General features: G+C 36.1%; 3 protein-coding genes across 3 annotated transcripts; 2 read left to right on the top strand and 1 right to left on the bottom strand.

The window, feature by feature from the left end:
• Positions 1-511: 511 nt before the first annotated feature.
• Positions 512-1,599, top strand: LOC113301249 (nicotianamine synthase-like). The gene has a single exon (XM_026550004.1). It carries the CDS (start codon positions 585-587, stop codon positions 1,488-1,490), a length of 906 nt encoding a protein of 301 aa, XP_026405789.1. The 5' UTR covers positions 512-584; the 3' UTR covers positions 1,491-1,599.
• A 7,174-nt stretch (positions 1,600-8,773) lies between these two features.
• LOC113301200 (probable N-succinyldiaminopimelate aminotransferase DapC) lies at positions 8,774-10,449 on the bottom strand. Its single transcript, XM_026549950.1, has 2 exons — positions 10,122-10,449; positions 8,774-10,010 (listed from the first exon to the last, which is right to left on the bottom strand). Exons 1-2 carry the CDS (start codon positions 10,188-10,190, stop codon positions 8,862-8,864), a joined length of 1,218 nt encoding a protein of 405 aa, XP_026405735.1. The 5' UTR covers positions 10,191-10,449; the 3' UTR covers positions 8,774-8,861.
• Positions 10,450-11,027: 578 nt separating this feature from the next.
• Positions 11,028-12,287, top strand: LOC113306976 (nicotianamine synthase-like). The gene has a single exon (XM_026555895.1). It carries the CDS (start codon positions 11,179-11,181, stop codon positions 12,082-12,084), a length of 906 nt encoding a protein of 301 aa, XP_026411680.1. The 5' UTR covers positions 11,028-11,178; the 3' UTR covers positions 12,085-12,287.
• The last annotated feature ends 8,781 nt before the right edge of the window (positions 12,288-21,068 follow it).

The following is a 21,068-nucleotide window of genomic DNA, read 5'->3' as shown; positions in this document are numbered from 1 at the left end:
GGAGCATGTCCTGCTCGTGAACACAAACACCAATACTGAGTTCATTTATATATTTCTTTCTTTGTTTCCATCAAAAAGTTTTCATTTATTTTGAGTTTTATAATTATCCCCTCATAGTGTCTACACATAGACGATATGTGCATCAGTAATGACGCTTAAAGTATCAATATGTGATCAGTGAAGCTGATATTTCCTACGGTGCCAATTCTTTCAAATGAATATGCGGCAATTGTTTATGCAAAATCGTTCACATAAAGTATCATCTATAGTCTATACAATATCATTCTAAATTGGGACACTGTATCGCTTTTGTCAACGAGTATCACTTTTGTCATCCGAAGGAGAACATTAGGAACTTTTGCTCCGACCCTTCTCCACACAAATGACACTAGCGTTGACATATTAATAATTAGATAGTGAGGGTCACTCACTCATATAGTGGTTCCACAAATGACGTCCATAAATAGCCACTACGTTTGGAGGTTAGAGAATCAAACAGATCAAGCATCTTCATTCATCAGAACATTGGAGTTATCAGTAAATTGAGTTATCTTCATCACTTAGCATTCACAGTGTCAACCAACATGGGTTCATTGGGTTCATGCAATCAAGATCAGGGCCAAGAATTGTTAATCAAAAATGTTTGTGAGATTTATAACAGCTTATCAACCCTAGAAAGCCTCAAACCTTCAAAAGATGTTGACACTCTCTTCACTCAACTAGTCCATTCTTGTATACCACCATCTCCCATAGACGTTACGAAATTATCAGCCAAAGTTCAAGACGTCCGCTCCAAACTCATCCGTCTTTGTGGAGAAGCTGAAGGTCATTTAGAATCTCATTTCTCAACTTTATTAGGTTCTTATGAAATCCCGCTTGATCATATCAACATCTTCCCCTACTACACAAATTACATCAAACTCGGCCGTCTTGAATATACTATACTCAGCAATTATATCGCAAACCCAAATCCTAATCATATCGCTTTCATCGGTTCTGGTCCTCTACCGCTCACATCAGTCGTGTTGGCTTCAAATCACCTGAGGACCACTACCTTTCACAACTACGATATCAACCCATTGGCCAATGCGTTGGCTCGTAACTTGGTCGCTGCGGATCATGACTTATCCAAGCGTATGATATTCCATGATACTGATATTATGGATGTTACACATGGTTTAAGCGACTACGACGTTGTTTTCTTAGCTGCTTTAGTTGGTATGAACAAAGAAGAAAAACGTAAAGTTATCGATCATTTGGCTATGTACATGGAGCCAGGGTCCTTGCTGATGTTGAGGAGTGCTCATGGTGCTCGGGGTTTTCTGTACCCAATTGTCGAGCCTAGTGACCTACCGGGATTCGAGGTTCTTGCAGTTTTTCATCCCATGGACGAAGTTATAAATTCGGTGATTGTTGCGCGTAAAAGCAAGAACAAACCGGTAATAGTTCATACTGTTATTGATAACCAGGGCTTGGGCGACTTAGTGTGAGCATTCTAATTTGTGATTTTGTTGTTTGTTTTAAGTTTTAAGTTTGAAAGTGGAGAAGTCCACTTAAATAAAACTCTGTATGTGGAGTATTTTATCGTGTGAGTTCAGTTGTCAGTCCATTTAAACTTTTATAAATAAAATTAAGCTTCATCCCTTTAATGCGATAGATTGGTTATATGTGAGAAATCTCCATCCTTGTTGAGATCATAATTCTTAAACGGTCTTGGTAGTGAATAATACCACTTGATCATAATTCCTGCGGGCTCACTAAAAATGGTAGAATTTGTTGTAGGGTCCACGGTCCATAGATGTGCGGCCCAGCTAGATATCTAGAGTTTCCCTTCTACATGTATATAAATGATATTTTTCCATGTAACCCTATTATCCCGATCAATAGAAACCTCTCTTTGCTTTTTTACTTTCTCCATATTTCCACTGCAACACGTTATCAAGCACCACTCTACCACTTTGTACAATTTTTTTTTTTCTATTAATTTTTATCGCTCGAGATTAATCATGGATTCCTTCGCAAAGATATTAGCGTGGTTCTGATCAAGATTAATTTTCATTATGGATGCGTTACCAGGTATTCTCGTTCCACAAAAGAATTTCGTTTTCATAGTATTTTTTAGGGTTCCACGAATATATGATTACCAAACATAGAGATTTCACTATTAGATTTTCATTAAATTTTAATATGTTCAACCCAATTAGGTATTACTTACTCGTTTGATATTTCAATCAAATCGGAATATGATGCAATCTCCAAAACTGGACTTTAATGAATCAGTGTACGTTTAGAAAAACCCTAATTTATAACAGCGTAGACAAACATATGTTCTAGAAATTCCAACCGTTAGATTATGCTGTATTTTTGTTATGTTTTACATATTGTTCTCCTTGAAAGACTGTAAAAATTTCATAAAGGTCCAACAACATGAAAGACTCCAAAGTACGTGATATTTCCAGTTGTGTCCACAGAAACGTTAATTGGAACATTCATACGGGAACATGAATATATTTTTATCTGGCCGTTGGATTTTATTGACATTTTATTATGTTTGGAAAAACATAGTTTTGACGCAACTGTAAACATTTCATCATGATCGGACTATGATGCATTTGTCTTTCGATCAGAATATTTGAAAGAAGAATTTTTTTCAATTTTTAGGGTTAACCATATGTTTTGGGCTCACATGCTAATAGTTTCAAACTTATTAACAATGGGCATGAATACTTCATATATAATGGACCGTATATGTTTATATTCATTAACCATGACCTTGTCAACCCAATGGACCGGGTCTTGACCAAATAATTGACCAGACTTTGACTAAACCAATTCGACTCTAATTTGATTTTTTTGACTCAGAAATACTTGAGCACCATTAAAGAGTCTATGATGTAGAATTATTTGCGCACAAGTACAATACTTTCGTCATAAAAATCTTCAACTTGTAAAGATACATCTTTCAAAGAGGAAGTCATACCTTCAACATTTCCAAGGTGACATATTAACTTAAGACGATGTAATGCTTTGAAGGAAGTTTGTCGAAACATTCATTTCCCTCCAAACATGAATGTTCAGTGGGATGTAATCCACTTTTTAGACTATAATGAGTCAATAACTTCGACAATGATATGTTGTAATTAAAAGCAAACCTCACTTTTTGTGGAAAGAAACTCACAAAAGTTTTCATGAGTCGGAGATGTAGTTCTGGATCCAGTAGTAATGATACAAAGTAAATGTATCTACCTACAATGGGACATAGACGTAATTCTGACTCATATGAATGAGAGTTGAAAATATTGGTATAAGCATTTTACTGAGAATGGTACAAGTGTTGGAATGCAAGTATCATATATTAGTAGTCAACTATAAGAGCTATAGGGAGTTTAAAGGAAAACGAACTCACTATATTCTTGGAGAAGGTCATATCATAGCTAGACGTCAACATTAATGGAAACAAGAACTTTGCCACTTTTTCTTGTTGTCTATCTTTATTCAATCGAATTCGTATGATAAGATTCTATATTTTGCATGATTTGATCCAAAACTATTGTCTACATGATAGTTTGACCGATATTGTATTAGCTAAAATAAAGAATTTTTTTTTATGCGAAGAATTATATCCAGTGTATGCTCTTGTGGAATGAAAAGGATATCATTTCCACGAGACTGAAATCCTCTAAAGCACTTGAGATATACTCAAAAGTACTTGAGTTATAAGGATCAATCGTACATTATGATGAAGATTATATCATCTTCATGAATGGTAACACTCTAAAGTAAATGAGATAGATTTTCTTTTGTTACGTAATAAGGTCACGCCACTTATTACACGAAATTCTTAAAGAATTTAAATTAGTTGTTGAACTATTTCCTTATAATGTGACTATAAGGGTTCGAACATCGGGTACAACATTGCTCAAAATTTGTTTTCAAGATAGAAAAAAGTCGTTGCAAAATCTCTAGATGTACCAAGAGATAATCACACCTTGTTGCAAATGGATATCATGTGGAACATCACTATGATGAACATGTAATTGATTGCATCTTTTATAGTCTCTAATATATTTAGAATGAAATATATTTTAGAGAAACTAATGAGTCAATCTAATGCAATGTAATTCACTATAATATTTGGATTATTGAATCCATATTGACTCCGACGATGAAATGTTGGGAAATGACTCATACATGCTTTGAGCATAACCATAAAGCAACTTTGGTTGTGACATGATGATTGTTTTGAAAGAACTCATACAAATATCATTTTTTTTGAGTGAAAGAAAATGGGAAAAAAGATTGAAAGAGTGCAAATTGACGGCATATCTCTCAATGAGTGTTTTGTAAAGTACTAGCAGCACAACCCCCCCCCTTCCCATTATGCTTTTAAGTAAGAGTATATCATCACTCATTTCACAAAGTCTTCAGTAAAACAGGATCGAGACCATCCTAAGATGCAAATGGTAAAAATTACATATTAGAAAAGAAAACGAGGTAAAAATTTAAAAAATATTCATGCAGAATGCGGACCATTAAAGTGACTTATGGCTCTGGTGAATGTTTTAAAATTTTGGACTAGTTATAGTTTTCAAGAAATTTTGCGTTTGGAAAACTACTAGCACATGTTATACATGTAAAGGCTCACCACCCCTTGTAAATGCTAGCTAATATACATCAAAAGGACTTGATGGTTATTGCGTATTTAATATGATCAATGCAGAGCATCTTATACCCTATGGTCTCACAAAGGCTATCATCAAAGGTTACAGATGGTGCCTAAGGCACGGTTATGCATACAAACCTACCTTTAATTGCTTGGGGACTATGAAATATTACACGCATCTTCACTTACTCATTTTAGACCCACAATTGGTCAACGATTATTTTTTTGCGTACCAGTTGGTAACTGGATATAAGCCTGATATTCTTTTGTTCTTACGCATTTTTGGTTTCACTAATATGTGCCCCTACGACTCCACATCGTACTATGATGGTTCATCAAAATTATCAAGTGACTCTGCTGGACAAGAATGTCCAATAATTATCCGCATTTTTAAACCTTTTGACAGGGGATCTCTTACCACTATATTGACAGGTTATCACTTTAATGAGATAGTCTTCCGGACATTGGGGGAGATAAGAAAAAGTATTTTCTAAGAGAACGACAGGAATTGTCATGGTGTGTTCCCACTGTGTCTCATATTGATTCTTATACTCCACAAATGTAAATGTGAAGTGACAAAGAATAATCGATTTTCAGAATGTAAATTGATGTCGCTAAAGTGATGAGATCACACATACCAGCTGCATACCTACCTGCAAGGTTACGAATCCTCAAATAATGGATATATACCATATACCAAGGTGTTGCAACTACACTTAGTGGAAGTGTGGTTGAGGTCGTTGCTCCATAAAGAAAGTTAGAGATACCACCTGGTTCGATCAAACCTCACCTAGAAAGGAAGTAGGTGAGTAAGGCACGACTTATTTATATCATCATAAATCATCTCATAATATTGTCTTTGAATATATCCATGAATCAAACTGGAGGACGCTCCGAAGTTTAATGATTCCAGAGAACAATGACATCCCAAGTGGATTATGAGAATGCGCACGATTCAATGAAAAGATCATGCGATAATATTGATGATTAATTTCATATACACTTTCTTAAGGAAATAGAGAAAGATAAGATCGAGCCTTGCTTCTTGTTGTTTAAATTTCAACAAAGAGCATATTTGGCCTACACAATCCAGGTAGAACTTGGTTCATTACAAATATACAGGTATTTGGTGGGGTAGTGCTAATCAACCAAGTGTAAAGCCTATAGGACATACATGATTATTTGTCACCAAGCACGGTGAGCAGAATGAAGTGTTAAAGTAGAAAGACTCGCCTTGTGGCGCGAGGTTTCTCACAAAGACCTGGAATTGTCTTCTAATAATGAACGTTATAGCGTTCGCTACTTAGTTAGCTTGGTAATTTTAAAATGACTTGAAATGCAGCATATATATGTTGTTGTTACATATCTCTGAAAGAATCAAGAAATAGTAGATATTTACAAAAGTACTTGATGGACTTTTGTTTCCAAAATCAAGTGACTCTAAACCACAGAGTTCGTATACACTTAGATAGAATGCTCATTTATATATTAAAGCAATCAGGCGGATGTGGTATACCCGTCTAAGTGGCTATTTGATTTGGAGGGATAAACAAGTAATTTATTTTTCCTTGCGTATTAGTTCTTTATTTGGAATTGTAGCTATCTATGTCGATGGCACAGACATGATGGGTACTCTTGATGTAATAAGGTACCTTAAGAGCTATTTGAAATACGAATTTGAGATGAAAAATCTGGGGAAAGCTCGACCAAATACTGAACTTGTGGTATTTTATTCCACCAGTTTGCATATGTCTAAAGTTGTCAGGAAATTTAACAAAGACATGCATCATGATAGCACTCCCATGATTAGTTGAAGTACAAAATAAGTAAATGACCATTTCGTCTAAAGAAAGATGACGAAGATGTGTTGGGATATGAAATTCCCCTATTTAAGTGCAATATACGCATTGTTGTACTTAGCATAATGTACTCGACCAAATTTTACATCCTCAGGAAACTTGTTAGCTAGATATAGCTCAGCGCCAACGCAACATCATTGGAATGGTATAATGAATGTACTCATGTACTTAAAAGTAACCACTGACATGACTTTGTTTTATCCCTGCAAAGACATAAAAAGGAATGCTAAAGGAACTGCAATCCAAAGGTTGTTTATTATGAAGGAACAATAATATCTTCTCCAATGAAAGTAATCATGGGGAGATATGGTAGACTATTTTCTAAGTCATTACCGATATTCATTTTTCAAAAAGTACATGACTAAAGAAAATGTCTAGAATAACTCTCAAAGTAATCAGGGGGAGATGCCGACATCAGGGGGAGGATTCAAGGATATGATGTCGACATATTTTACTTTGAAATTGAAGTTGTATTGTACTCTTTTTCCCTTCGATCGAGAATAGTTTTTCCCAAAGGGTTTTGTTACTCGACAAGGTTTTAGCGAGACAACACTAAAAAAATCATGTATGTTGAACGTTGAAGACATAGAGATCGCGTTGATATTACTGAAAATATCTGAATCAAAGAAATGAAACGCGATATTCTCTTAAGCAACGTAACTTCCAGAATCACCAACATCTATAAACATTCAAGTCACCAAAGTAATGTGTGATAAACTCCTTTTGACTGCATTAGACTAATGAAAATTTTCTAGCATTAGGGGGAGCATCTAATGGTGTGTTGAACTCTTTCCTTCACCGAGGTTACTTTCTCCCACGGGGTTTTGTTGCTCGGCAAGGTTTTTAATGAGACAACAAAAAACACTGGGAATATGATTTCCCATCTAAGGATATTGTCTTTCCCACGAGAATTTTCTTCCTTAAGAATTGTGAAGCAACTAGTCAACTTCAGTGGACCAAAGTGATCATCTGTAACGGATCACCTTTACTTGCATCTGTCACGTTGTACTCTTTTCCTTTCGTCAAGATTTTGTCCCGCTGGGTTTTTCTTGTCAAGGTTTTAATGAGGCAACATAAACACATCCAAGTATGTTCTAAGTTTTATTAATATTGTACTCTTTTTATTTAGTTCAGGTTTTGTCCCTATGGGGTTTTCCTGTTGAAGTTTTAAGGAGGCAATTAACTTAGACTTGGTGGTCCTTGAAGACCATATTCCATGTGATGAACTACATGTAAAGTACCAGATACAACATGTGAAGTACTACATGTGAGGAGTTGTACCAAGGTGTTGTCCCAATGGTTTTTTCCTTTTCAAAGTTTTAATGAGGCAGTTGATTACGACACAAGTCATCAAGGAGAGGACGACATTTGAAGAACTACATTTGAAGCACTAAATGTGAAGCACTGCATATGAAGTTCTATTGGACCGCACAAGGGGGAGTGTTGTAGGGCCCACGGCCCATAGATGTGCGGCCCAGCTAGATATCTAGGGTTTCCCTTCTACATGTATATAAAGGATATTGTTCCATGTAACCCTATTATCCCGATCAATAAAAACCTCTCTTTGCCTATTTACTTTCTCCATATTTCCACTGCAATAGAATTTTCTTTATTTTGCGTATCCAAAAAATATGAATTGGGTCTTTAGATGAGATATGACTAGCATAACTGAGAGGCACATTACGTGCACGATTTATAAAGAGGGATACCAGTTCTACTAAGTGTTGATACCGTTTTATACGTGCAGTTCTATACGTGCAGTTCTATTTGCCTATGTGTGCAGTTCTATACCGTTTCATACGTGCAGTTCTATTTGGGTCTTTATTTTGCAATAGTGCAGTTCTATACGTGCAGTTCTATTTGCCTACACCATGTTACCATGTAGCATCTTTTATGATGTAGACATAACATTATTCAAAAGGCATGTGCAGACTCGCAGTGCATACCTAAATATTACTCGATCGTACTTGGGCCACTCAAGGGACTTCAATAATAACACCCCAGGGGGGTTAGTTTGCGATTCTCTTCAAACAATACACATAAATGCTGAGGTTAATTTGAATTCGTACGTACTGTTCCTTCAACGTCCAACATGATGCATTTTTTTTTTATTATTTGAAATTTTTAGCATTTTCCGGTCAGTATAATGTTTTTGCCTTTGGAGAAACAGTCTACGAGAGTTTTGCAGAATATGTTCGCAACAAAGGTTCAGATAGCCTAAAAGAATAATTCACAACACAGATTTCCACCATAAAACGATCTTATTATTGTGCAACTCCTCATGAACTAACAGAAACATCAATTTTTTACTTTGCTTTGACTGAAGATTACAAGTAAATTCATTTTTTTAACTTCGCTTTCATCCTTTCGACTGCTTCCCTAAGAGTATCCTCATCCTTGCAGAATGTGAACCTCACCAAATTCTTACCATCCTCTGGATTAAGATAGAAAGCACTTGTTGGAATTGCAGCAACACCCACTTCCTTAATCAGATGTTCGCAGAAGGCAACATCATTTTCAAACCCGAAAGAAGTATGATCGACCATAACAAAGTAAGTACCAGCAGAAGGGTGCACCACAAAACCTGCAGCTTTAAGTCCTTCTACTAATATTCCCTTCTTATGCAGGTAATCTTTCTTTAGTTCCTCATAATAAGTGTCCGAGGTTCTAAGAGCTTCCGCAGCGCCAAATTGCATTGGAGTTGATGTTGCAAAAGTGAGGTAAGAGTGTGCCTGCCTTATTCCCCATGTCAGATGTGGTGGAGCTATAGTCCAACCTATCTTCCAACCTGTTAGAGAAAAGGTCTTACCGAGGGAATTCAAGGTGACAGTCCTCTCATACATGCCAGGAAGTGAAGCTATAGAAATGTGATCTTCCTCAAATGCCAACTTATCATAAACTTCATCTGAGAAAACCAACACATCATTTTCTATACAAAGAGATGCAATAGTTCCCAATTCCATTCGGCTGAACATCTTCCCCGTGGGGTTATGTGGTGTGTTTACAAGTATTGCACGAGTATTCTTTGAGATAATAGACTTGAGATCATCAATTGGAACTGAGAAATTTGGCGGCCGGAGGGTAATGATTTTTATATCGGCTCCAGCCATGTAAAGTGTAGCTTCGTAAGAATCGTAAAAAGGGGCAAAAAGGATGACCTCGTCGCCAGGGTTTATCAAACCTAACATGGTGGCAGCGATGGCTTCAGTGCATCCTGTAGTGATAGTGACTTCATTTTCAGGGTCCACCACCAGTCCAGAGTCTTTCTTGAACCTGGCAGCCACTGCAGAGTTGAGGTCTGGAACACCACATCCCCGGGCATATTGGTTTTCCCCCTCTTTAATAGCCTGGATTGCTGCGTCTTTCACAAATTCAGGGCCATCAAAGTTGGGAAAGCCTTGGCCGAGGTTTCTCGCTCCATGTTTGATTGCAAGCATGCTCATCTTTGTGAAGATGGTAGTCTTGAGCTTTTCCAAGCGTTTTGCAACCTTTCAGAAGGAAGAAACAACAAATATTGTAAGATGAAGTATCGATCCTGGACAAACCTAACATTGCTACATTTCTATTCAAACCTTAGCAGCACATAGAAAAGGAAATACCTGTACAGGATGCTGAACGACATTCTTGGTAGTGGGTTCTTCTGGAGTTGTTGAAATTACTGGAGCCATGAAAGAAAGGATCTATATTTTCTGAAACTGTTGTTTAAGGTTGTTGTTGTTGTGGGTAGTGCGAAACTGTTTTAGAGCGCTCTTGTTATCGGTGTTAATATTTCACTTCCATGTCTAAAAATTTGGTGAGGGTTTGACTAAACCCGCATCACAATTTAAAGGAGGGAAGTGGAGGCGATTTTGAAGTTAGTAGAACTTAGAACGCATCGGAACATCATTAAATTTAAAAATCTTAAAAATAATAACAATCCGTTTCTTGAAATTGAAATGGTTTCATATATCAACAGAAAATCATTGAATCATCGGCTACTAAATAGTGTCGACATCAAAGCCATTTAAGAAACTAGTATTTGTTTTTTGGTGCGTATGTTAGGTATGCCTTGTGATACAAAGGTGAAATTAGCACTCCTTCAGTTTTATGGACAACGTTGTTCACATAAAGAACAAATTATCAACACAATGTTGTCATAGGATTAAAACTCAGGTTAGTAGAATTATTTAATAAGTGCAAAACGAAAGAGAGTGTGTTGTCCAAACACCTGTTAAGCACGGCAGACCAAAGGAGCATGTTCTACTCGTGCATACAAAGACAACATTTACATGAATAATGATCAGTGAAACTGATAATTCACCATAAAAAATGTTCACATAAAGTATCAACTATACTCTACACAGTGTCATTCTAAATTGGGAGATACTGTATCACTTTTGTCAACGAGTATCAATTATGTTATGTCATCCGAAAGAGAGCAAGTTAGGAGCTTTTACTCCGGCCCTTCTCCACAAGTATAACACTCGTTGACATATTAATTATTAGATTGTGAGGGCCACTCGCATTTAGTGGTTCCACAAATGATGTTCATAAATAGCCACTACATCTGAGGGTTAGAGAATCAAACCGATTAAGCATTTCCAACTTTGTAGTGATCAATAGATTGAGTTATCTTCTTCATTCACTTAAGTAACGTTCATACTATCTATCAATCACATGGGTTCATTGGGTTCCCTCAATCAAGATCAGGATCAAGAATTGTTGATCAAAAATGTTTGTGAGATTTATAACAGCTTATCAACCCTCGAAAGCCTCAAACCTTCAAAAGATGTTGACACTCTTTTCACTCAACTAGTCCATTCTTGTATACCGCCATCTCCTATAGATGTTACCAAATTATCAACCAAAGTACAAGAAATCCGTTCCAAACTCATCCGTCTCTGCGGAGAAGCTGAAGGTCATTTAGAATCTCATTTCTCAACCTTATTAGGTTCTTATGAAATCCCACTTGATCATATCAACATCTTCCCCTACTACACAAATTACATCAGACTTGGACGTCTTGAATATACTATACTCAGCAATTATATCGCAAACCCAAATCCTAATCATATCGCTTTCATCGGTTCTGGTCCTCTACCGCTCACATCGGTCGTCTTGGCTTCAAATCACCTGAGGACCACTACTTTTCACAACTACGATATCAACCCATTGGCAAATGCATTGGCTCGTAACTTGGTAGCTGCGGATCATGACTTGTCAAAGCGTATGATATTCCATGATACTGATATTATGGATGTTACACATGGTTTAAGCGACTACGACGTTGTTTTCTTAGCTGCTTTAGTTGGTATGAACAAAGAAGAGAAACGGAAAGTTATTGATCATCTGGCTATGCACATGGCGCCAGGGTCCTTACTGATGTTGAGGAGTGCTCATGGTGCTCGGGGTTTTCTATACCCAATTGTTGAGCCTAGTGATCTACCAGGTTTTGAAGTTCTCGCAGTTTTTCATCCGATGGACGAAGTTATAAATTCGGTGATTGTTGCGCGTAAAATCAAGAATCAACCGGTACTAGTTCATACTGTTATTAGTAACCAAGGCTTGGGCGACTTGGTGTGAGCATTCTGATTTACGATTTTATTGTTTGTTTTTCGTTCTTTCTTTTCGTAAAATTTTAAAGTTTAAAGTGTGCAAGTGGAGAAGTCCACTTAAATAAAACTCTTTAATTTGTATGTGGAGTATTTTATCGTGTGAGTTCAGTTGTAAGTGATATTTCAACTTTGGAATAAAATTACGTTTCGTGTCTTTAATGAGAACGGAAATGTTTGGGGGTATATTAATTATTTGTCATTCTTTTTCAAACCCAACAAATATATTCTTATTTAACAATAAATATGTCATTTATTTTTTTATAATTTTATCCATTTAATATTACATTAACTTAATACCCTCGCACATGTAATATTTTTCTTTATTTCAAAATGGAACAAATTTCTTCCTCTACCACTTCACCACCACCACCAATATTCAACTACCATTCCACCATCAGCGTTCAACAACCACTACCTACCAACCGCCGCCACCACCAATATTCTACCACCATTCGTTCACCACCACCATTACACCACCACCAGTCCTCCACCACCACTAGTCCGTCGCCGCCACCACCACTAATCCGCCGCCGCCGCCACTACTGGTTCAGATATTTTTGTATCAACAACTGTAGTTGATCCATTTCAGTTGGATCAACAATGGATGTTTACCCATTTCAGTTGGATCAACAGTGGATGTTTATCCATGATGATAGATCAACAGTAAGTGGAATAAAACTGAAATTGATACATTTCACAGTAGAAGTTTATCCATTGCAGTTGGATCAACAGTAGAAGTTTATCCATTGCAGTTGGATCAATAATGGATGTTTATCCATACTGATGGAAAAATGCTATCATTTCATCAGCTGCAGTTTCAGATCCACCAACAAAACCATCAACCACCATTAATAATCCATATCAGCAACCACCGCCACCGTCGCCGCCGCACCATCGGTTCAGATAATTTTGTATCAACAACAGTAGTTTATCCATTTCAGTTGGATCAACAATGGATGTTTATCCATTTCAGTTGGATCAACAGTGGATGTTTATCCATGATGATGGATCAACAGTAGAAGTTTATCCATTGCAGTTTGATCAACAATGGATGTTTATACATTTCGTCAGATAACTGATCACCATCATCTACAACTCATTTGCAGCCTCAGTACCAGCATTATCAGAACCACCAGCAGCATCCTCATCAACAAGATGTGAACACAAATCGTCCTCCTACATCATCTCCTTATCTGCTTAATCCTCCTTCTTCTACTGTTAATCTCATAGATACAGTCACAATCATACCACCAGATTCGCAACGTTGCAGAAGAAACAGTGGTTATTCTGGTTGGAGATGCAAGAATTTAAGCGTTAAAAACATTACGATTCGAGAAAAAATAATCCGCCTAAGAAGAAGAAGAAGAAATTGATTGAATCTGATTATTCTCCATCTCCAATTTCAAATTCAATTTCACAAATTAAACTCAAGATTCGGAAGAGGATAGATGTTGTGGATCTGAATCTGCTGATTGTTGGCGATGTGGATCTGAAATCAATTGATCCGACGGAGTCGGTGATGGGGTTGTAGTCATGGCGGTGTTGGTGGTGGTTCGATTGTCCTTGTTGTGTTGAACCCATGATTAATTCAACTGGAATACACAACCAAATTAATCACAAAAAAATGATCAATTTAATTGGTCATGCTCGACATAAGCGAACTTACGGAGAAACAACTAAATAACCAAAAGAGAATAATTAATTTAGTTGATCATGTTCGACATTAGGAACCTCATGGAGCAACAACTAAGTTAATCATAAGAAAATAATCAACTCAGTCGATTGTGATCAACATAAGAAACCTTATGGAACAACATAGTATATGCACAAAGACTGTGGATCGGAGATCGACCAAATACTGTGGAATAGACAAGGACTCGTTCTATTTTGCATCACTATTTGCACAATGACATATAATAGACTTAATCCTTGTAAACAAAAGTTTTATCCTTTCTTTTTTATCAAAAACATGACATAAAAGGCTTTAACTTTTGTAATGTCAAAAGTTTATTATATCTTACATTAATACATTCATATCGACATAATAGAGATAACTTTTGAACAAGTATGGGACAGTCACAGGTTCACGGACATAAACAACATATCCCATAACAATTTGCAATTTATAAAATCATAAATATTAAAATTGCAAAAATCATCTTCCAAAAAATACTTTAGAATTTAAAAAAATAAATCTAAAAACAATGAAGATGAAAATCGTCGGACATAGCTATGTGTACTCACAATAATGGCTATTCCAAACCCTAGTTATTCTTCTAAAAAAAAACAAAAAGAAGATTTACTAGACATTGAGACCTCTGAAGAATTATTTATCGTCCTCGAACTCCTTGTCGTCAACAGCCATAGGTACATAGGGTTCATGGACAAAACAGTCAATTCCAACAAACCTTCTAGGCTGATGATGTCAAACCAGGGCCTTCTGAATTTCGAGAGTTCTCATAACAAAAGCCTTTATTTGCTTAATCTCCTTCCTTGCTTCTTTCAACTCTTCAAGAACATCAGAAAACTTATGAGAATTTGAAGGAACATCTCTTGGCTTCCTCACATTCCTTCTTTTTCTTTTCAAAGTCGGAGGAAATGGAGATTTTTCTTTTTCCTTTATGATTGATGGCTTAACAATCATATTAACATCTTTTCCATCAGAACTCATGATGTTTGGAGTCTCCATACGTGTATGGGTTTGTGAGAGGAAATCACACTATAAACTCAACAGGCAGTCTTATGATGAAAAGAGTTTCAGAGAAGGAAAAAGGAATGTAGGGTTATGGAAACTTTTAACACCGGTTCACGCACGCAAGAGAGTGTAGAATAGTCGAGAATAACCCTCTTTTGATAAACATGGAGGTTCCTTCCGATTTCAATTAGATATGAAAGAATTCTAAACCATACAGCAAATCTAAGAAAAGCAAAACAAAAAGATTTCTTTTCTTTTCTTTTCTTTTTAAGCCTAAGGTGTGCAAGTTCTTGTCTCTTTTAATCAGGCGCATGAGACAAGATGCACAAAAACAATACAATTAAGTTGTGATGTGGTGAACAACAATTTGTCCACCATGACCCTTTTGAAAGGAATTCATAGATCCCTGTCTATCAAAGTGTTTAGACCATACTATTTTCTCTAGTGGTCTTGACCTATCTTTGGAAACCAACTTCTTTGAAGAGGATAAATCTTACATACTCAGCGGTTTTTTGACCAAATTTGAGCTTGTTTGCTAGGCGATTTGCTCTTTGTTGAAGTCTCTTGACATGTCTCATCTTGTGTTTATACTTGAAACACTTTGAAAGTTCATGACCCTTAAGTGAACAATAAGAACATGTCAATGGATATGCTGATTCGAACTCCCGAGATGTGCAAGCTTCTAGGCATAGAGTGGATCCTAAAAAATCAGACATAGAGTTTCCAACAGAAAGGTTAATTTCTTCTTCCAGATTGGTTGAGTTTCTTTCTGGAAGAATATCAAGATTGATGTATGTGTTGCTACAGTTATCAAAATCGATATCTTCACAAAGAAGTGCAACAATTGATTTTTCGTCTTCACTGGAATCATAGTGATCAGACATTTCATCAAGAGTTGCAGCAAGACCTTTGTTTCCAGTGTATTTTCTACGATTTGGGAACTCATTTGCAAAATGACCAAAACCTTTACACTTAGAGCACTGTGGCATGTCCTCGTCATCAGCCTCGTTAGCATCCCTGTTTTTAGGGGAACGCGATTATGAGGTTTAACTGACGATATAGGTTTGTCTCTTGAAAACCGTTTACTTCTCTTCAATAGAAGATCCCTAAACTGTCTTGTGATCATAGAGACTGATTTGTCAAGATCTTCATCTGATGAATCAGTCTCAGAAAGATCATCCTCAGAGACATAAACACTTTTACTTTTGTCAAGTAATTTTGTGTTATTTTGTGTTTTAAAGGAAACATCCTTTCCGATTTTGGATGTGTGCTCATGATCAAAGATCTTTAGCTTTCCAACCAACGTGTTTCTGGAAAGAGCATCAGGGTTATTTCCTTCAATGATGGCATTCTTCTTAAAATCGTATCTAGATAGCAGCGATCTGAGAATTTTTATCACAATGTACTTTTCAGGAATAGTCTTACCCAACGTAAAAAAATGCATTAACAATTTCAGACACTTTATGATTAAACTCATCAAATGAATCTTCATCTTCCATACGAAGGTTTTCCCAATCGGAATTAAGGTTTTAAAGCCTAGCTTCCTTTCCACCGGTATTACCTTCGAATACGGTTTCTAAGATATCCTAAGCATCTTTATACCTAGTGCACGTAGTCACATGGTGCTGAAGTTCTGGGGTAATGGCATGTATGATGGCATTCAAACCGTCGGAGTTTTGCTTTGCAGCAAGTATCTCGGCAGCATTGTATTCACCAATGTTCTTTGGAACGTTCACATTCCCTACTGCCACAACGGGAGCATCATAGCCATTAACTACATAAATCTGTGATTGAAAATCACGCGCTTTAATAAAGGTACGCATAGCAATTTTCTACCATAAGTAATTAGAGCCATCGAAGACTGGTGGTATGTTTATAGAGATAGCACCTTTGTCCATATCAGATCGCTACAAACACAGACTTATGAGACCTGCTCTGATACCAATTGAAAATGCGTGGGTACAACAACCACACCCAACAATTCGTTTGGCAATCTGAGAGGACTTACTCCAATACACTTTCTAGAGAATCAACTAGACAGTCAGACTCAATCTAGATTAAAGTATATCAAAGAGTTTAATATCTCTAACTCTTAATTCAATCCGCAATCAACAAATAGAAATATGCGAGCCTGATTGAATATAAGAGGAATTACTTGAACGGTACCAAAGACCAACGTTCAAGTGTCAATCAATGTAAATCAACAACCCAAGGTTGGATATTCTAATTGATTGATCTTAACGCACAACCTGTGATATTTTAATTATATAACAAAATATAATGCGGAAAAGAAATAACACAGACACCAGAATTTTGTTAACAAGGAAACGGAAAATGCAGAAACCCCCGGGATCTAGTCCAAACTGAACACCGCACTGTATTAAGCCGCTACAGACACTAGCCTACTACCAATTAACTTCGGACTGGACTGCAGTTGAACCCTAATCAATCTCACATTGATTCAAGGTACAGTTTCGCTCCTTATGTCTCTGATCCCAACAGGATACTACGCATTTGATTCTCTTAGCTGATCTCACCCACAACTAAGAGTTGCTACGACCCAAAGTCGAAGACTTGATAGACAAATCTGTCTCACACAGAAAATTCTATAGGATTGAATAAATCTGTCTCCCACAGAAATACCCAAGATTTTTTGTTCCGTCTTTTGATAAATCGAGGTGAACAGGAACCAATTGATAAACCGGACTTATATTCCCGAAGAACAAACTAGTATTATCAATCACCTCACAATAAACTTAATCGACTAGCGAAACAAGTTATTATGCAATCACAAACGATGAGGCGAAGTTTGTTTGTGATTAGTTTTCTATCTTGCCTATCGAAGATATAAAATCTCGAGCCAATTATTTCAATTGCACTCAACACGATAGAAACAGCAAGATCATATCACGCAACTACAAAGATAATAGTTGGTTCCGGCTTCACAATCCCAATGAAGTCTTTAAGTCGTTAACCTATAGGGTATCGAGAAGAAACCTAAGATTAAAGGATAATCGACTCTAGTTATGCAATTAGTAACACACAGGAGGTATGGGGATTAGGTTTCCCAGTTGCTATAGTTCTCCTTTATATAGTTTTCAAATCAGGGTTTGCAATCCAAGTTACCTTGGTAACAATACATTCAAAATTCACTATTAGATGAAAAACCTGATTCAACCAAGCTAATATCTTTCAACCATTAGATCAAACTTAGCTTGTTACACACAAATAAAATGTACCCTCATTTAGGTTTATGTAGCCATACCTAAACATGTACACCATGTTGGTTCATAAATAGTTAACCGAGGTTGGCCATATGATTACTCTCATATCAACCTTATTCATCTTAACCATAACTAGTACAAATGACTCAAATGAAACTAGTTAAGAGTTGTTCAATTATTTAGAAAACACAATTGAAATCAAACCGGTTTGATTCACTTGAATCAATCATGAACATCATAGCCACGGTTTCCGAAGATTGCATTCCTTATGGTTTAAATGTTTAAGTTCATGGAATTGACCGATTTAACAAAGTAACCAGCTTAAGTATGCGTACGGGGATGCGTACTTAAGCAACCGGTTTTGAGTTTGTGAAGTTTCTAAACTCAGCAGAAATTTTCGGTTCAAAAACTTCCGCCAGTATGCGTACGGGTACGCATACTTAAGGTGACTGGTTTGTGAGTTTTGCCAAAACCAAACTCAGCAGAAATTCTCGGTTTGAGAACTTCCGCCAGTATGCGTACGGGTATGCATACTTAAACTGTCTCCTTCACCAAATCCGTATACACACATATGCATACTCTTGGCTTCCGGTTTATGTACTTATACACTAATGTGCGAACACACTATATATGCTTATATCCAAAGATGGTTACATCATCAACTCTTTATTTCAATCATTGAAACATTCTTCTATAATGTTAATAGTCGTTTTCACACACTATCAACATCAAAGCAATTTTCAAGATATAGAAATAATCATTATTGAAACCTTCCAAGTCTTACACCAAATGATTGTATCACACAAACCATGTAAGATGTTACTCGGAAATTTTCTCATGATATAATATGAACTTGGTTGAAGCGAAAGCTTACCAACACATATTTCGAGAAATATGTAAGCGAGATATACTCAGCTTGAAATCTCAAATGTGTATAGAGAAAACTATATCGTAACACGACTTACGTATCACTATAGGAGATAGTAGAAATAGACTTTCCAAGTGATAGATAAGTTCAAGTCTCCACATACCTTTTGTCGAAGAAGTTCCACAAGCTCCCCTTAGTAGTTCTTCGTCTTCAAGAGATGAATGTCGAGAGATTTAAGCTCAACTACACTATCTATGTCCTAGTCCGAGACATCTACAAATAGACTAGAAATCAATACTTATAGTTTTGATAACTAACATTGACAAACATGCTTGAGATAGCAACGCATGCGAGTTTGACCGAGCAATGCTCTAACATCAACGTTTATTTAAACTGCTAGTGAAACTGGCGGTTTCCTAGCATGAATCTGCACTTCCACTTCCCTATTATTTGGAGGTATAATGACACATTTACAATCATAGATAAATTTATTGACTGACATGATAAAATCATTAGGTTTGTATTGCATATTGTCAAAAATCATAGAATATTTTTTATTCCATACCCACCATAAGATAGAAAGATTATATCTGATTCTTTCTTGCATAATAAAATAATAAAATTAGTCTGAAATAAAAATATTACATAACCATTGGTGAAACTCAGTGGTAGAGGCTAGGCTATACTATCCAACGCAAACCAGATTCTCTTAGTAACGAAACACTCCATGGATAAGCGTTATATACTCTCATTGCAGGTACTACACATTGGAGAGAGAGTACATATACTATTCACAAACCTACTCGGCCTGTCTCTTGTTGGTAAACATATATGCATACATTTCCAGATCACTTTATGTAGAAGCTGAATTTTCTATAGCCTTTTCCAAGGAAACATTGAACTGTTAAATTGATTTCCCATTTTAGACTCATGCAATAAGATATTATATGCAAATTTTATAGAAGAAATACCATTTCATGTTCCAGTTCATCTTAACTGATCTTTTCCAACATAATGAATCATATTCCTGCATGTATGCTCAATAATACCATAAATGAATAAAGCATGCAACATTTTTACATTCCAATTATTAGTATCAATGTCAATAAGCTGAGAAACATGTTTAATACTATTAGAGGCAAACGTAACAAGAAAGTGATTACTGAGTGCGGGTACCTAAATATCCTTCCAAATAGAGATATCTCTACCATTAGCCATATTTCTACAATAATGTTTCATGACTATTCCAATCTCATGACACACACCTATGTAAATCCAAGATCTATTGATACTAGTATTATTAAAAATAGGATATGAGTTAGGAAATATTTATGTTTGAGGATCTGAGCCCACAGAACATAAGGTTCTGAGATTAATCTCCATGCAAGTTTTGTTAAAAGCGTTTTATTAAATTTTGCGGTTCTTTTATTCGGACCTCACTATACTTGGGTTTAGATGCACCATCCCACGATTTTAGACATAGACCATTATTATTGCTATCCTTGTGATAGAAAAAATTCTATAGTTAACTTCCTTGGCATGGGAAACACAACCATTTGATGTGTGGATATTGATCCTAGGACAGTTTGGGAGAGAACAGTTCTACCTAGTTGGTTTAAGTGTTTGGATCTTTAAGAATACAATCTGCGATCAAACTTATCAATCAAACTAGAGAAAGATTCATATTTATTTTGCTGAAGTATAAGAGGTACACTTAAGTGATAAGTGCATAATTTACATGATTTTAATTAACATTTCATACTTTTCTTAGCTATAATTTTTGCATACTACCTTGTTGTTACTCTTATTTTCCTTTATTTGTTTCTATTAGGTGAAACCCAGGAAGACTGAAAATGTATATAAAAGAGCTAAAAAGTGAAGTACTCCAAGTACCGAAGTGGCTAAAGCTAAAACGATAGGTGTGCATCTAAATTGATCTATTGAATATTATGATGCAATGGAGAGTTCGGAGATACCTGTTATAGTCGAACACCTTTCTACACTTGTAGAAAAGTGAAACTTATAGATGGACTATGTGGAGAAATTACACATAAAGACAACTAATATGTGCTTAATTTACATGATTTCGGTGTCAAATCCATATTAATATTTGCTATAATTATTGTGGTTTATCTTGCATTACTCTTGGTTTCTATTCAATTTAT

This window comes from Papaver somniferum, chromosome 8, assembly GCF_003573695.1.
Source record: "Papaver somniferum cultivar HN1 chromosome 8, ASM357369v1, whole genome shotgun sequence".
Lineage (NCBI taxonomy): Eukaryota > Viridiplantae > Streptophyta > Magnoliopsida > Ranunculales > Papaveraceae > Papaver > Papaver somniferum.
The sequence above is the reverse complement of the archived record's forward strand: the minus strand, read 5'-3'. Positions and strand labels throughout refer to the sequence as shown.